General features: G+C 63.1%; 2 protein-coding genes across 3 annotated transcripts; both read right to left on the reverse strand.

Annotated features, from left to right (window-relative positions):
- Nucleotides 1-209: 209 nt before the first annotated feature.
- Nucleotides 210-9,856, reverse strand: TCIRG1 (T cell immune regulator 1, ATPase H+ transporting V0 subunit a3). Its single transcript, XM_036326413.1, has 20 exons — nucleotides 9,749-9,856; nucleotides 7,515-7,635; nucleotides 7,096-7,174; nucleotides 5,823-6,043; nucleotides 5,649-5,734; nucleotides 5,223-5,349; nucleotides 5,057-5,139; nucleotides 4,755-4,848; nucleotides 4,412-4,624; nucleotides 3,608-3,752; nucleotides 2,931-3,070; nucleotides 2,685-2,842; nucleotides 2,503-2,593; nucleotides 1,941-2,059; nucleotides 1,647-1,860; nucleotides 1,217-1,339; nucleotides 984-1,076; nucleotides 787-904; nucleotides 409-586; nucleotides 210-328 (listed from the first exon to the last, which is right to left on the reverse strand). Exons 2-20 carry the CDS (start codon nucleotides 7,629-7,631, stop codon nucleotides 250-252), a joined length of 2,478 nt encoding a protein of 825 aa, XP_036182306.1. The 5' UTR covers nucleotides 7,632-7,635; nucleotides 9,749-9,856; the 3' UTR covers nucleotides 210-249.
- Nucleotides 9,857-12,069: 2,213 nt separating this feature from the next.
- Nucleotides 12,070-16,072, reverse strand: NDUFS8 (NADH:ubiquinone oxidoreductase core subunit S8). Of its 2 annotated transcripts, none has more exons than XM_036326424.1 (7): nucleotides 15,953-16,072; nucleotides 15,011-15,068; nucleotides 14,871-14,921; nucleotides 14,334-14,423; nucleotides 14,071-14,243; nucleotides 12,339-12,467; nucleotides 12,070-12,255 (listed from the first exon to the last, which is right to left on the reverse strand). In XM_036326424.1, the coding sequence occupies exons 2-7, from the start codon at nucleotides 15,066-15,068 to the stop codon at nucleotides 12,124-12,126; spliced, it is 633 nt and encodes a 210-aa protein (XP_036182317.1). In that variant the 5' UTR covers nucleotides 15,953-16,072; the 3' UTR covers nucleotides 12,070-12,123. The 2 variants fall into 2 exon arrangements, with proteins under 2 accessions (XP_036182317.1, XP_036182316.1); XM_036326423.1 differs by having other exon boundaries at nucleotides 16,014-16,036.
- Nucleotides 16,073-16,089: the final 17 nt, after the last annotated feature.

A 16,089-nucleotide genomic window follows, 5' to 3' on the forward strand; every position in this document is an offset into this window, starting at 1 on the left:
ACAGGCGTAGAGGCTGCCATGGGGTCCACGGAACCAAGAGGCTCGTGGCAGGAGGAGCCCACAGCCCAGAGTCCTGCCGTTCTGGCGCGGCCCAGGCTCTGCCACACCAGCCTCCCCAGCCCCTGCTGCAGACAGGACCCAGACACAGTCCTGAGACTTCCTCCTCTTTATTCCTTTCCTGCTTCACTCAGCGGGCGGGCGGGCGGGGGGGGGGGGGGGGGGGGGCGCTGGCATGGCCACAGGTGGGCGCTATTGGTCCTCCATGGAGAAGGTGAAGGGGTTCAGCTTGTAGCCAGTGCCCGAGTAGAACTTGTTCTGGAACTCCACCCTGGAGTGAGAAGGGAGAGCTGGTGAAGGGAAGGCCTTGCCCTTCCCCCGAGCCGCCCAGCCGTCAGGTGGGCCGCTCACCAGTGCAGCCTCAGGGCGTGCAGGAAGGCGGAGAGCCCCTCCATCACTAGCAGGATGGCCACGGTCAGCACAGCGAAGGCGGCAAAGACAGGGACCAGCACCAGGGCCACCACACCCATCTCTCGTCCCATGCCCAGGCCTATGCGCATCACCATGGCCCACAGGACCTCTGACAGCTCTGTGGGTGAAAAGGGGGCAGTGGAGACCAGGGGCCAGGGGTGCCCACCCCACGTCCTCAGTAGCCTGTAGCCCACTTTACAGAGGGGACCCTGAGGCCCAGAGAAGTGACCCGCCCAGGCCACCCAGCCAGCAGCTGTGTGTGCAAGCTGGAGCCAGGACTTCACCGTGGCCGGGCCACCCACCACACTGCTCACTCACGGGCATGGGCCAGGCTCAGGGCCCAGAGGCGCAGATAGGAGGCCGTGTTGGAGATGCAGCCCAGGCAGAACTCGATGGTGTGGATGGCCTGGTGCATGAACACCTCAGAGAGCACAAACTGAGGGGGCGGGAGGGGGGACAGTAAGGGGCAGGCCAGGCCAGCGGTTACCCCCCCCTCAGGAAGGCACCACACCCACCTTGGCTTCCTCTTGGTCCCCTGGGTGCTCCGCCTTCTCCTCATCAGAGCCCCTAGCGTCGGGCGAGTCCAGAAGCCCAGTCTTGACCTCATCCTTGGGACGGGGTGTAGGCAGCGTCAGCGGACCCACCCAGACAGGCCCACACTGCCCCTACTGCCTGCACACAGCCACTCAGAGGAGCAAGGTGGGTCTCGGGCTGGCAGCGGCCCCACCTCCCTACAGCACCCCCCTACCTGCAGTTGGCCAGCACGCCTCAAGCGACGGTGGTGATTCCAGCGAAGGAACAAGGGTGTGCCAAGCAGCAGGACGGGCACTGTGGCCAGGGCCAGGACCACCAATGCAGACTGCACTACCTCCTGCAGGGGAGGGGGCCGAGTCAGGCTGCCCCTGCAAGCCACACACCCAGGGAGCCTACAGTCTGCTCCTCCCCCGGGTCCCCTCCCTAAGCAGGGACATCACTGCATAAGGAATCCTCAGCGAGGAGACAGGCTTCCGGGACCCACTGTGTGCCACCTCGCTGGGAGCCTCCCACTGTCCCTGGACCTCCGCATCTCACAGCTCGGGCCAGCATCCCTGTTTCTCAGATGAGGACTGGACCACCCTGAGTGGCCCAGTGACTGGGGGCCGCTGAGGGGTGTGAGCCCACTCGCCGCCCCAGCCCACCTGCCCAGGGAAGAGTGGCCGGTTGGTGGGGCTGCGAGAGAAGAGGAACATGTTGATGAAGTGGATGAGGATGCTGGGGGCGGAGGCGGCGCCGGCAGCCGAGACGCGCAGCCACTTGTAGATGACCATGAAGACCAGGTAGCCGAACAGGCCCAGCAGGAAGACCAGCTCCGGCAGGGTCTCCAGCACCAGCCGGTGCCACTGGCCAAAGTGTCTGGGGTGGGACAAGGGCCAAGTCACCGGACCACCCTGGCCCCGCAGTCCCCACTTCCCCCACCAGAGCCTCGGCCTCACATGTGGTTAAAGACTCCTAGGACCACCCCGAAGGCCATGTGGGTGACCCCCAGGATGACGGACATCTTCATCTTGAAGGAGTTGAGGAAGGTCAGGTGGTTGACAGCCAGGCTCCAGATCTGGGGTGGCAGGAGGGACAGGTGTCATCTCACCAGCCTGTTTGTCCCCTTTAGGGCCTCAGCACAATCTGTCATCTGCCCCCCAAGAGGCAGCAGGGCGCACTGGTTAAGGCAGACACGGCCAGACAACCTGGGCCAACCCCAGCTCTTCCTAACGGGTGACCTTGGGTCCTCTCCTGGGCCTCAGCTGCCTCCTCTGTAAAACGGGAAGGACGCTAAGGGACGCCTCGTGGAGTTGTCACAGAAATGAAACATGGTCATTGCACACACAGGGCTCAGAGCAGCGCCCGCCACAGTGACCCACGGCCGCCATCACTCTGACAGCCTCTCTGCTTTGTGGCTGCAGGAAGCGCCCGGCAAGGAGGCCCCTCATCTGTGTGGGGCCCCGAGCATCCAGCACCAGAACTGGGCTGCCCTCCTGCTGGCCTGCAGCCAGGACTCACAGGGTCGATGCCGAAGGGGTAGGGTCCCAGGAAGACGCCGGTGATGTTGGGGTCCAGAGAGAGCAGGGGGTGGTTGGCCAGGAACTTGTCACTGTGGCAACAGCAGGCAGGGTGGTCAAGGCGGTGGGGACGGGGCAGGGCGGCGGGGACCCGGGGACAGTGGGGACGACGGCGGGCCTCACCTCCAGCCGGACTGGTTGGCCATGGCGGCCACGCTCCAGCCCGAGGGGAAGATGACGGTGGCGCGGCTGAAGCACTCGTTGTAGATGAAGCCGGTGTAGACAGAGAACAGGCCCATGAGCAGGAGCAGGTAGCGGCCACCAAAGAAGGTCTGCCAGATCTGGGGGGGCGGGGGAGGGCTGTGAGACAAGGCCCGGACCCCGCCCCCCCCGCCAGCCTTCCCCCCCACTCCCGCTGCCCTTACTTACCTCATTCTTTGCTGTCTTGATGGCCGGCCGGTCCTCAGCCAGCACCATGGCCAGGGCGAAGAGGAACATGAGCAGCCCGTGGCCCACGTCCCCAAACATGACGGCGAAGAGGAAGGGGAAGGTGATGATGGTGTAGGGCGCTGCAGGAGAGGAGCCATGCGCTCAGCGGACCCCACAGCCGAATGTGCATCTTGTACAAGATGCCATGGAGGCCTGGACCCAGACTCTGGCACAGCAGCTGATTCAAACTTCTTTAGCAACACAGCGCGGCCAAACAGGACACACCTGCAGGCTCGCTGTGGGCCCTGGCCTGCTGGTTTGCAACCACTGACGATTGTACACCTTCCCAAAGCCGCTCTGATTCCCATTTTACAGGTGAGACAACTGAGGCTCAGAGAAGCTAGGACACTTACTGAGGTGAGCGACTCAGACCCCAAACCCAGGCCACTCCTGCTGCAGAGCCTCGGCTCCATGCCCAACCCCTCAACCCCGTGCTGGCTCCTTGGTGAGCTTCACCAGGGTATGCTGGGAGAAACACACCCCCACACACCACCGTGCCCGTGTGACGGGGCATCACAGGGAGTGTGCCCCTCTCGTCTGCAGAGGGTGGGACAGGCCCTATGTGTACGCCACCCTCCCAAGCTTCCACCAAAGCTGTGGGGTGCCGTGGCTCTCACCGGGGTTGACCTCCTGGTAGCGGCCCACACCGTAGGCATCCACGATGGCCTGGAAGCTGGCCGTGAAGCGAGTGGTACGGATGAGTGTGGGGGGCATGTCCCGGCAGGGGATTCGGTGAACCACGGCGCTCACACCCGCCTCGCTCTGGGCACCCGGCAGGTAGGCAAGAAGACAGACAGACAGATGAGACTGGGCCTTCAGGGACCCTTGACTCCCCCCGCCCCCCCGCCAGGCCCTGATGGAGACATGGAGCACTGAGGGTGCTAGCCGGGCGAGTACTGGGGATCCTAGGGCAGCCCCTCCCTTCTCTGTGCAGGAGGCTGACCAGCCCCACCAGCCCCGATCCAGGACGGAGAGAGAGCCAGACACCAGCTGGGCCAGAGTCGTTTGGAAAACTGAAACCCGCTGTTGCTCATCTAGGTGGCCCGGGAGAGGGAGCCCCATTGCCACCTGTGAGCACTGACTAGGTACTAGGTCCGGGCAACCTGTGGTGTGTTCACTCCACAGCGACCCCTGGAGGCAGGGTCATTGCCACCTCCGGTCTGCGAGAGGTCACAGGGCCTGTGAGCCTGGATTTGAACCTGGTTTCTGATTTAACGCCCACCCCAGCCCAGCCGACAAGGTGCCATGGCCCAGCCCAAGAGCTCTGGGACGTCAGGGGGGTTGGGCCAGGGCCATCCAGGTGGACTCCTCGGGGAGGGGGAGCCCTGGCAAAGGCACAGCCTGGGAACGGGAAGTGTGTTGTGAGGCAGACACAGGCGGCGGCCGGGAGCAGGGGAGGCGGGAGACCCCGCCAGGCTCACCGAGCTGTCATGCAGTGCCTGCTGCACAGCGGGCAGGTCGCGCGTGGCACACCAGGCCTCGGCGATGAGGCACTTGTAGGTGGCGCTCACGCTGCACTGGTTGAGGGCCAGGTACACAGCCTTCATCTTGCGGATCTGCACCTGCCAGGGCGGCAGCAGCCGCTGCACCCGGCCCAGCACCTGGTTCAGGAAGCGCTCTGTCTCCCCCAGGACCTGAGGCCAGAACGGGCAGTGAGGAGGAGCAGGGCAGGCCCCTGGGGGGTCGGCAGGGAGCGGGGGGGGGGGGGGGGGGGCGGGGGAAGAGGGAGGGGGCACAGGGTGGGACCAGGCCACGGGCGCCCACCTCCCGCAGCTCCTGGCTCTGCTGCTGGAGCTGCTGCAGGGCTCCCCGGCGGGCCTCCTCCTGCTCCTCGAACGGGAAGACGTGACAGTGGAAGCTGGCAGGGAGGACAGGTGACATGATTCTAGGCTGTGCAGGAGCTGGAGGCAGGGGGAGCTCACAGGGCAGTGCAGGGGCAGCAGGGGTCTGTCGCTGTGAGCACGGGCCAGGCACCGGCAGCCTGTGGTGTGGTCACTCTACAGTGACCCCTGGAGGCAGGGCCATGGCACAAGGGCATCGGGTGGCCAGCCCCCCGGAGGGCTCACCAGTCAGTGATCTTCCGGATCTTCTGCCCGATCTGCTCGCCCCAGTAGGAGATGAGGAAGGTCATCCACGTTGCAGGCTCACCCTGCCGGAGCGGGGCCCAGTTTACCCTGAAGTCCTGGCTCTGCCAAACACCTGGCCCCAGCCCTGTGTCCCCCCCTCGCTCACCGTCACCGGGTCCTCCAGCTGCTGCTCTGTCTCCCTGAAGCTGGCGATGAGGAAGCCACGGCAGGCCCTCCAGAGCAGGCGCTCCAGGGCGGCGGCCTTGTGGGGTTCCACGGCACCTGCCACAAAGCTGCCGGCCAGGCAGGGCTGAGTGGAGCGGCTCCTACCTCCCCCTGCATCGCCCTGGCTAGGCCACCCTGAGGCCAGGCCCTGCCCATGGGGGCCAACCAGGCACACTGGCCCTGCCTCCAGGGAGAAGGCAAGATCCCATCAGGCAAGGGCAGAACAGGAGAAATCCCCAGAGCAAGAAAAATCCCAGGCCTGAGGGAGGAGGGTGAGGGAGAGACCTGGACAAGGGGTCCTGGCCCAGCCCCATCTCTCAGGGCCTCCGTGGTGGCAGGAAAGAGCGTGAAGCTGCCCCTCACTTACTTGACCCTCAGGTCCTGGTGGGGCCCCTTGGGGGGCTGGAGCAGGGGGGTCCTTTCCGAGGAACCATCCGTGTGGATGGCTGCCAACTAGGAGTGGAGAGGCACAGTGAGCCAGGGCCCAAGTGGGGCCCGGCACCCCTCCCCGCCCCGTGCACCTGCCCGAGCTGGAACTGACCGAGGGGCCCTGGCCCTGGCCCAGCACGGCCGCGTGGAGCTGCAGCTTGTGCAGCTGGACCCGCAGGGCCTGCTCGTTGCCCCGCACGTCCCGGAGCTCCTGTGCCAGGCGATCCGACTCCTCCTGGATGCGCAGCAGGTCGCGGGGTGGGGGCGCCGGCAACCCACCCTCTGGGGGGGGCAGGGCCAGCCCAGCCCGCCGCACCTCCTCCTGCAGGAAGGCTGGGTGCAGAGGGATGGGCGTCAGGAGAGACCGGCCACAGAGGAGCCCCACCGGCTAATGGCCTCTATTAGCCAAGGGCTGGTTAATGTCTAGAGCAGGGGTGGGCAAACTTTTTGACTTGAGGGCCACAATGGGTTCTTAAACTGGACCGGAGGGCCGGAACAAAAGCATGGATGGAGTGTTTGTGTGAACTAATATAAATTCAAAGTAAACATCATTACATAAAAGAGTACGGTCTTTTTTTTTTTTTTTTTTTAGTTTTATTCATTTCAAACGGGCCGGATCCGGCCCACGGGCCGTAGTTTGCCCACGGCTGGTCTAGGGGATCCCACATGCAACCCCAAACTCCACTGGCCACCCTCAAACTGATTCATTGAGTCCGAGACCCCCAGGAAAACCCCAGGGCACACCTCCATTGCCACAGGCCTGCTCCGCTCCCCCTGAGCTCATGAGACTGCCCAGCCAGGGTCTGGCTCGCACAGTGGCCTTCTAGGAAGACCGGCCCTGGCATTGCGGGGCCCGGGACATGAGCTTGCCTGGAGGCCGCACAGAACCGGCCTGGGTACTTATAAGCTATCACCAAGCTGTCACACCAGTACAGTGTGCTCGGCTTCCCCCCACAGGCTCCTCCGGGGGGGCCCGGAGAGGCACCAGCGCTGAGGTCCCTCTTGCCCAGGACGAAGAAGGCGCTGCTCCTGGGGCACCTGAGCCCAGATCCTGGCCTCTGCCCACCCCAGTCCATTTACCGCAGAGAAAATTCTGCTCACGCTTAGAAACCACGGTGGCCCCAAAGGACAAATTCCTGGGCTCTCACACAGAATTCAAGGACGTTTCCCCTGGCCTCCGCCCTCTGCTCCCAAGAATGGGGGGTCCGCTCCCAAGATCTGTGGGGACCATTCCTACAGTGCTGGCTGCCCTCTCCTGGCTCTGCAGGGCCCAGCCTGGACCTCCCTCTTCTCTGTCTTTCACCTGGGTGACCCCGACTCTCCCTTTCATATCAAGCTCCTCCTCCAGGAAGCCTGCCTGGGATGTGGGCCTGGGGCCAACTCACTGAAGGTCTTCTCCAGCTCCTCACAACGCCGAACATCCACCACAAAGCGTCTCTGGAAGGCACTCACCGAGGCGTTAAGCTGTGGTTGTGATGTGGAGTCAGTTTTTCGGGGGTGCGGGGGCAGGGAGGGCCCCACCCCCAGGCCTGGCTCTCCTCAGGCTGTAGCTGGAGCCTCCCCCCAGAAGGTGCTATGCACACCGTGAACCTCCAGGTGCCCAGCTGGAGGCAGGCCAGACCCCACATGCCAAGGAGGGCACGGGAGAGCCAAGCAGGTCTGTCTGAACTCGGGCCAGGCCAGGGTGCCTCAGCTGGGAGCACAGCGTCTACGGCCGAGGCCGAGGGGTGCCAGCAGGGCTGTGCCATGCGGAGGGGAGGAGGTCCACCAGCTGGGTCCTCCCCACACCCTCCAGCCCACTCACATCTCTGAACTCCACGAGGCCCAGTTCGCCCAGCTGGCTCACACAGGTGTAGGCAGCAGCCGTGGGCAGGAAGAGCTGGGCCAGCGACACCTCCTCACTCCGGAACATGGAGCCCATGGTCCTGTGGGACGGGCAGGGGGTGGGGGCTCCGTCAGGGGCAGGCCACAGGTCGGCATTCTGTATACCTCAGCTCACATAATCCTAGAAGGTCCTGTTACCACGCCCACCTGACAGATGGGGAAACTGAGGCCCAGGAAGGCTCGATGGGGTGCTGCGATCACATAGGAAGCAGCCTGGCCCAGATGTAGTAACCCCACATCCTGACCCACAGCCCAACTTCAAGCCCTTTCCTAGCTTGGCTCTGCCTTATCCCAGACCCCTTCCCTCCACCCCTGATGGCTCCTGGTGACACTGGCCTCTGCTCCCACTGTCCCTCATCTGTGACCTGCCCTCACCCTGGACCCTACTCATCCTTGGGGTCCCATGGCCACTGCTCTTGGGACCCAGGGCCACGGACCTCACTGGTCACTAGTCTTTGTCTTTCTACCCCGGGACAGGGAGCATCTATGACAGCCGACAGCCGGCTGAGTTCGGGCCTGTCTCCACAGGCAGCTGGTGCCTCCCACCTGCGACGTCTGTGTGTCGAGGGGTGGGCATCGCCACTAGGTTCCCAGGGGCTCAGTGAGGGCAGAGGGCAGAGGGGGACACTCATGAACGGGGGACCTTGCCGAGGCCTGGGCTGCCTGGCAGCAGCCATTGTGGGTACGGGCGGGAGCAGCCTTCCAAGTGTTGAAACCCTTGAAAGTGAAACTGTGCGAACTTTAAAACGAGCCGGAAGGGTCTGGCGGGGCCTTGCTCAATCGTCCGCAGGGGGAGGGCCATGGTGGCCTCCAATGGGCCTGCGGATGCTCCCGCCCACAAGCCAGGGCTCCATGGCCACTGCTCTGGGACCCAGGGCCAGCCACTTCCCCTCCTGGGGGACTCAGTTTGCTTAGCTCTCAAACTGGGGGAGATGGGGACAGACGCCGGTGAAGGCCCCCCTGAAGGTGAAAGTTTGGCGCCAAAGTGCCTCGCCTGCTCAGCTGGGCACTTCCTCCCTCAGGGCCTGGTTTACTTAAGTCTAAATCCGGAATGCAACCCGTCCAGCCAGGGAGAGGGGAGAATGCCTGGAGGCAGCCGAAGGCGGCAGAAGCTCTGGGACCTGGACAGGGAGGGGTGTGTAGAAGGGGCCGAAGGCGGCAGAAGCTCTGGGACCTGGACAGGGAGGGGTGTGTAGAAGGGGCTGGATTCCGCTCCCTGGGGGTCAGGACCATCGGAGGAGCCCTGCCCAAGCTGTGATTGGCTGTGTGGCCTTGAGGGAGTTTCTTATCCTCTCTGGGCCTCCACTTCCTCTTTGGGTAAATAGGACTTGGCCACCCCCCAGCAGAGACAGGACCTGGCTGGGGAGATGAGCCCCCACCCCAGGTAATCCCTTCACCCATTCTATCTCATTTAAACGGAACAGCACTTTTGAAGGAAGAGGGCCGGCCCTGTAGGAAGCCAGGCCTGGGGACCCATGGGACCAGGCAGCCCTGAGCATCTGCTGTGGCAAATACAGCCTGGTGGCCCCGACTCACGGGGGCCTCAGGCCTGGGCATTTCCCTGGGTGGGACCAACTGTGGTGGGCATGGGTATGTAGAAACCTGGCTAGACCCTTCCCTGGCCCACAACCTACCCCTCTTCCTTGGCCCCTGCCAGAGCCAGGGGCCACCCCAGTCCTGTTTAAGGAGCAAATGAAGATGCCTCTGTCCTGTGACCTTCAGAGTCCAGGGCACTCCTCACTCTGCCCTCCTCTCTTCCTGGTCCCTCGGGAGGCTGGAGGCTGAGGCCAGCTCCTCAGAAACCCGCCAGATCTCTCCTCTGAGCCCCTGGCACACGATGATGAGCTGGGCTGGAGAAGGTCAGCCCCTCCTCCATTCCAGAATGCTGGGCTCTGGAGTCAGAATGACCCCACTTGCCTCTAGCTCTGTTTCTTCCTACTTGGGTGGGTCTCAGTTTCCTCGTCTGTAAAATGGGTCGCTCCCTCGGAGGAAGATGCAGCCGAGAAAAACTCTGAGTGCCACCAGGCCTGGCAGAGTTGGGCTCAGTCCTTAGCAGCTGTTAACACCCCATCCTCTTCCTCCTCCTCCTCCTAGTCGCCCCTGTGGCCCCCAGCAAGGCCTCACCCGGCGCGAGCGCGCACCCCCCGCACTCACCCCGGCTCTGCTCGGCGCACCAGCGCCGCTCTGGCTCTGTTCCTTCTGTGTTCCCGGCTCTGCGATACCGGCCTCGGCGCCAACGCAACTCACTTTCCTGGGCGGGACGGAACCGAGAGGGGCGGGGCCAGTTAATTCCCGCCCCCAGTCCCCGCCCCAGGCTCCGGGGCTGGGACGCGCTCGGCTCCGGTTTCTCGCCAGAGGCTGGAAAACAATTGTCGGCGTGGGGCGTGGAGGCCCTGAGACCCGAGCGGAGACACTGACCACCGCCGACCAGGCTTGTCTACGCGGCCGGACTGGGGGAGGTGCTGAGCCCAGGCCCAGCTTGGGGGCTAGAGAATGAGCTCCCCACCACCCAGAGGGCTCGCTGGGCCTATGGCTGGTGGGACCCCAACACCCTCAGGCCTGGGGTCCAAGATCCGCGTAGGGTCCAAGCCCAGCACACTCCCCTCCTTCTTAGTGAGGCCTCAGTTACACCTGGTCCTTACACCTTCCTGCCTGCGACCACCCAGATAAGCGCTCTGTGCCCCAGGGCGGATGGCTGCCCTCTCTGGGCCTCTTTCCTCCATGACGGCAGGACCCGGAGGGCCAGGCAAGGTTGTATTCCACTCGGGCCCGCACCCAGCATGTGCTGGGCAGTGCTCCACGGGCTGCTGGGGTGCCCCAGGGACCTGGCTGACTCAACTCCAGGGGGTTCATCGTGTCCCAGCACTGAACTGGGGCTCACAGTTACCCAGCTGCCTGCACTTTGGACAAACCAGGACCATATCCACTGGGGCCCAGGGCCCCTCAGCTATGGTGATCCTTGAAAGTCACACTGCGGGGTAGGAGTGAGCAAATGGAACCCCAGAACCAGGGCTGGAAACTGAGTCACGGCCAAGGTCAGCGCCCAAGTAAAGTGGGGGATGTTTGGAGCACCATAGCATTGTTCCCAGAGGGAACCCTCAACACAACCAAACAGCCCCAGTGTGTGTGGGAGGGGTCTCAGGTCCACCCTGCTGGGTGCAGGGGAAACGGGAACTCTATCGAGTTACAAAAGGGCGTCAGAGCTGCAGTCCTGACCCAGGAAAATGTTACTAAGGGAAAGACCACAGTGACCTGTTACTAAGAGTTTCTAGCTATCTGTGTGCCCACACAGGCTCCATGCCCATTCTCTAATGCTGGTTGCCTGGGGAAAGTGATTTGGGACTTTTAAGCCCCTTTTGTGATGGCCCCTTTGCAAGCGCTTTGCCACCAGGACCAGTGGGGTGGACTCCCAGGCACTTCCTGGGCTCTGGGCTCCCTTTGGAGCCTACACTTCCTTCTCATTCCTGTGCTGTTCCTTGGGCTGTGGGGGCCCAAAAGCCTTGGCCAGTGTTGGGGTCCAGCCTGGCCCAGGGGTCAGCAGTGATCTGGGAAAAGGGGATCCCTGGGCATGAACTGGAGAAAGGCTGGGTTTCTTTGCTGCAGGCCTTCTCAGAGCCTTGGCTGTGTTAACATGCAGTGCTTGTCCGAGTGAAGAGGAGACTTGGTGACCCATGGAACCCCCTCCCACTTCTCTCCAAGAAGCATCTTGGGAAGTGTTTATAACCTGGAAGTGATGGACAAGGGGGACCGAGTCAGACCGAGTTAGTTTGTTCATTGGATATAGGCTGTGATTCTGAGCAATCACTGCGTCTCTCTGCGCCAGCTTCCCCACTAAGAACACAGAAATCCTTTCAATGCTCAGCACGAACTCCTAGGGAGCTCATTCTGACTCTTCCACTCGCACTGGGCTTGCTTCCCAGAGGGAACCACACCACAAGCTGGGGTTGTAAAGCAGGAAGTCCTGAGCAGAAGCCAAGCCAGCAGCCTGGTCTGGGGAACTTGGCAAGAAAAGGGGATGTGGCTGGAGTGAGGCAGGGCCGGCTCAAGGTCAGCAGAGCCTGTGTCACCATCCCATGACTGTTACCCTCCGAGCAGGCTTCACTCTGACCAAAAAGAATGATCTGGCATTTCTGAGTTTCTGCCATTGACGTGCTTCTGCCCGAGACCTTGGGAGGCTCTATGTGCCAGGGCCTTAGTTGTGGGGAGCCCTCAGGAGAGGGCAGGCTCAGGACCTAGCCTGTGGACACCCAGGATCATGGAACTGGAGCTGACTGCGGCCTGCTGAGCCCTGGAGAAAGTGCCTGAAAAGATGTGTGGCCAACAGGACTGCTGTGGGCTGGAGCCCCAAGGAGGGCCTGACGGGTCCCAGAGTCCCCCGGGAAGGCTGGGCTGGCTCAGCTGGGCCCACCGGGGGACCGGGAGAGTCCACAGGCTGCGGCCGTCCCGGCGTGGACAGCGGATACATGACAGAGGCGGTGGGGGTCAGAGCTTCTTTATTGGCAGCAGGGGCCAGGGGCAGCTGGGCGGCGTCACCGGTAGAGGTAGTCGGCCTGGATGTTGGCGGCGATCTCGGCCTCCCACTTGTCCCCGTTGTTCAGCAGCTTCTCCTTGTTGTACAGCAGCTCCTCGTGCGTCTCCGTGGAGAACTCAAAGTTGGGGCCCTGCGGGTGGGGGTGTAGGCAGCCATGTCGGGGCTCTCCAAGGAGCTTCTGCCCCAGCCTCCCCCACCCCAGGGCCCACTCACCTCGACAATGGCATCCACAGGGCAGGCCTCCTGGCAGAAGCCGCAGTAGATGCACTTGGTCATGTCGATGTCATAGCGAGTGGTCCGGCGGCTGCCATCGGCTCGCGGCTCAGCCTCGATGGTGATGGCCTGGGGAGTGGCTCAGGGTGCTGTCATCTGCCAGTCTCCCTCAGCTCCGAGCACAGGGTCCCCCCTCACTCATTTCCACCCCCAAGTCTGCACAGGCCTGCCCCGTTCTGGACACTCATCCCCTGGGGGCCTATAGAGCATCACTGTCGGCCCAATTCCGCCCTTCCTGACTCCTCCCCCCGCAGGCTGCCCATCACATCACCTTCTCCTTAGCATTTCCCCTAGATGGCACTTCCTTGTTATTTGTTAACCTGAGGACATGAGTCCAGGAGGGGAGGGCTGTCACCTGCTGTTTCTGCAGTGCGGAGCTGCTCAGTTCTCCGGGGTGTACGCTGAACAACCCTCCACTAACATCCAGCTTCCCCACTGATGGACCAGGGAACAGAGGCTCAGAAGGTTGAGGCTCTTCCTTAGTCACACAGCAAATGAGGGGCAGAGCCCAGACGCGAAGGCTAGTCCTTAACTCTCAGTTCCTGGGCACAGTCTGTGCCAGCTGGGGAAGTGGGTGGCCTGAGGCCCCCACAGCCAGGAGGCTCTTCAAAGCGTTGTGGCAAAAGCCCTCACATGCCCGCCACGCACAGTGGGACCTGTGGCCTCATCTCTCTGTGCCTTAGTTTCCTCGTCTATAAAAATGGGGATAGCCCCGGCCAGTGTGGCTTGGTTGGGCGTTATCCGTGCACCAAGAAGTCACTGGTTTGATTCCTGGTCAGGGCACATGCCTGGGTTACAGGCTCGATCCTCAGTAGGCGGCAGTAGGAGGCAGCCTGTTGATGTTTCTCTCTCTCTTCCTCTCTCTAAAAATCAATAAAAACACGTTTAAAAACAGGGATAACAACTCTACTTCCCAGAGTTGCTATAAAGATAAGAGCCTGGCACAGTGCCTGGCTCGCTGGCAGCTCGCTCCCTGGGGGCATCACTACTGTCATGTTTTGGTGGCTGGACTGAGACATCAAGGCCACAGCCCGTGGCCCGGAGGGGGGGGAGTGGCCCAGAAGACATGCCAGGACTCAGAAAGGAACTGTCCTGGGTGGACACGTGGTCCTGGAGCAGCCCTGCGAGGAGGTCGCTGTGCCTGCTGGGGCTCCTGCTGGGCATGCCATGGTCTGTCTGCCACGACTGGTCTGTTTCTACACTACCAGGCCCTGACTTTGGGCGGCCCATGAGGGACCCTCCAATTGAACCGAACACGGGGGTTCAGGGGAGCAGTGACCAGGGACAGTGACAGCCTCGACTGTGGTTTGTGTGTCCTTGGGTCTGGTCCTGTGACAGGCAGAGGCAGGGCTCCTGAAACTGCTGCTGTGCCTGGGGGAAATGGAGACCCTCGGGTGCCACCCTGTGGCTCACAGGCCTGGGAGTCACATCCCTGACCAGACCTCCCAGGGCAGCGCCTGGTGTCATGTGGTCTGCTCAGGGCTGGCAGCTTACCCCGCTGACTCAGTGCCTCCCTGGCTGAGCTGGCCCCAGCGACAAGGCCTCCTGGTTCCCATTCACAGTGGGAAGTGGCTCAGAGAGGGACAGGGAGTTTCCCGGCAGCGGCCAGAGTCCTCAGCCTCCCTCTCCCCAGAACAGGGGCCAGGTGGCGGTCGGTGGGGTCAGGGCTCACCTGGGCCGGGCAGACGGCCTCGCACAGCTTGCAGGCGATGCAGCGCTCCTCCCCGGACGGGTAACGGCGCAGCGCGTGCTCCCCACGGAAGCGTGGGCTCAGCGGCCCCTTCTCAAAGGGGTAGTTGATGGTGGCTGGCTCCCGGAAAAGGTAGCTCAGGGTCATGCCCAGTCCTGCGGGCGGCATGGGCATGGTAGGTGAGGCCCTCATCCCTGACCACTGGGTCCCACTCTAGCCCGTCTGGCCCCCCCCCAAGGGCCCACCTCGGGCGAGTTCAGTCCACAGAAGGGTTTGAGCTGCCCGGTCAGTCACTGACTTCATGTCCATCGAGGGCTCTCGCAAGTTCACGTACTCTGCAGGGGAAACCGGCAGGAGGGCCTGTGGCAGTGGTTCTCACAGCCTCACCTCCCCCACCACAAATGCAGCTCAGGGAGGTGAGGCCCCACCCCTCTGGCAGGTACAACAGCTCCAGGCCCTTGTTCATTCACCAAACCTTCCCAAACCGGGTGTGTGGCCATCTGAGCCCAGGAGTGAGGGCGACGGGAAGGGGCTTAGGTGTCGGGGTCCCGATGAAGAGGCACAGGCACCCAGCCCTCCACAGGGGCGCTCTGAGATCACCCGGGAGCTGAGGGAAGGCCCCCACCCCCTGCCACGAGGCCGTTCCCATGGGTCATGCGCAATCTCGATCCTCCTCCTCATTTTACAGAGTGGAAACGGAGGCTGAGAGGGGGGGATGCTGCAAAGCCAGGCCTCCTCCCCTGCCTGGCAGGACCATGGTCAGGAAGGCCTGTGGGACTCACTGTAGGTGGCGGCCACTGCGCTGCTGTGGAGGCTCCGGGCACTGGGATGCCCTGCAAGGAAAGGGGCTTTGCTGTGCGGCTGCGACCTCAGGCCCGGACGCTGGGCTCCCCGCACCTGGGAAAGGCTCACCTGGTCCTACCTGCACGAACAGCCTGGGCCAGGGCCCGAAGCACCGAGGGTGTCGTCAGGCAGTGCATCTGTGGGTGCGAAAAGGGAGGGAGGTGTGGTGCGTCCCAGACCTGGCCCCCCAGGAACTCAGGCTCTGCGGGAGACCTACCCTCGACCTCAGGGCCTCGGTGTCCTCTTGTCCCCTACCGAACCCCACTCCTGTCAGAGGCACAGGTGGCCTTCCTGTCCCCGGGTAGAGCACCTCTCAGCCCAACATGGCAGCTCAGCGTGAGAGCGCCCAAGTTCGATCTTCTCACCTAGGAAACCTTGCAAACCCATCTCTCCTCCCTCCCGCACCAGTGCTCCTGCTCCTGCCTCCCAGCTCTCCCTCCTGCTCATCCTCCCCACGCAGACGCAAACATGGCCAGTGGCCACCAGCCGGACGGCGAGGTCACCGCACCCTCAAGATGGAATTCCTTCCCCGGCGCCAAGGCCCTTCTGGAACTCTCTCAGGCGGTCCAGTGACCCTGGCCAGGTGGGGTCAGCTGGCCCGTTTCCTCATATGAGAAATGGGGGGAGGGGGGACGTTCGTAAGAACGGAGGGAGTTCCTACAAGCCAAGGGTCTAGCCCAGAGCAGGGCACTTAGCGGGAGCTCAAGCCTGCCCCTCCCGCGACCTGCGACTTGCAACGGGTCCATTTTTTTTGACACTGACTTCAGGGTAAGGCACCCGACCCTTCTCCTCCGACCTTCCCTATGACCTCTGACCCCAAGGACGCCGGCGGCGCATGCGCCCCGAGGATGCCAACTTCTAGGTCCCTCTGCCGCACGCTCAAGGGCACGGGGACGGCGGGTCTGTGCGGGCCGAGCTGAGGCCCAGGGGCAGAGCCCGCAAGACCAACAGAGGCGCCACACTCGTTCCCGACGTCGCGCTGCCCAAGCCCAGCCTTAGCAGCGGAGCCCCAGACACCCACCTTGAAGCGCTGCCACTCCTTCCCCTACCGAGCGGCCCGCTCGCCGAGAGGCGGAGCCTACCTTCTGGATGCTGCCATTGGACCGGCTGGTTTCACCGTCTCCGCGCCGACTATCCATGCTGTGGTCTGATTGGCCA

The sequence above is a fragment of the Myotis myotis genome, unplaced genomic scaffold (genome assembly GCF_014108235.1).
Source record: "Myotis myotis isolate mMyoMyo1 unplaced genomic scaffold, mMyoMyo1.p scaffold_m19_p_10, whole genome shotgun sequence".
Lineage (NCBI taxonomy): Eukaryota > Metazoa > Chordata > Mammalia > Chiroptera > Vespertilionidae > Myotis > Myotis myotis.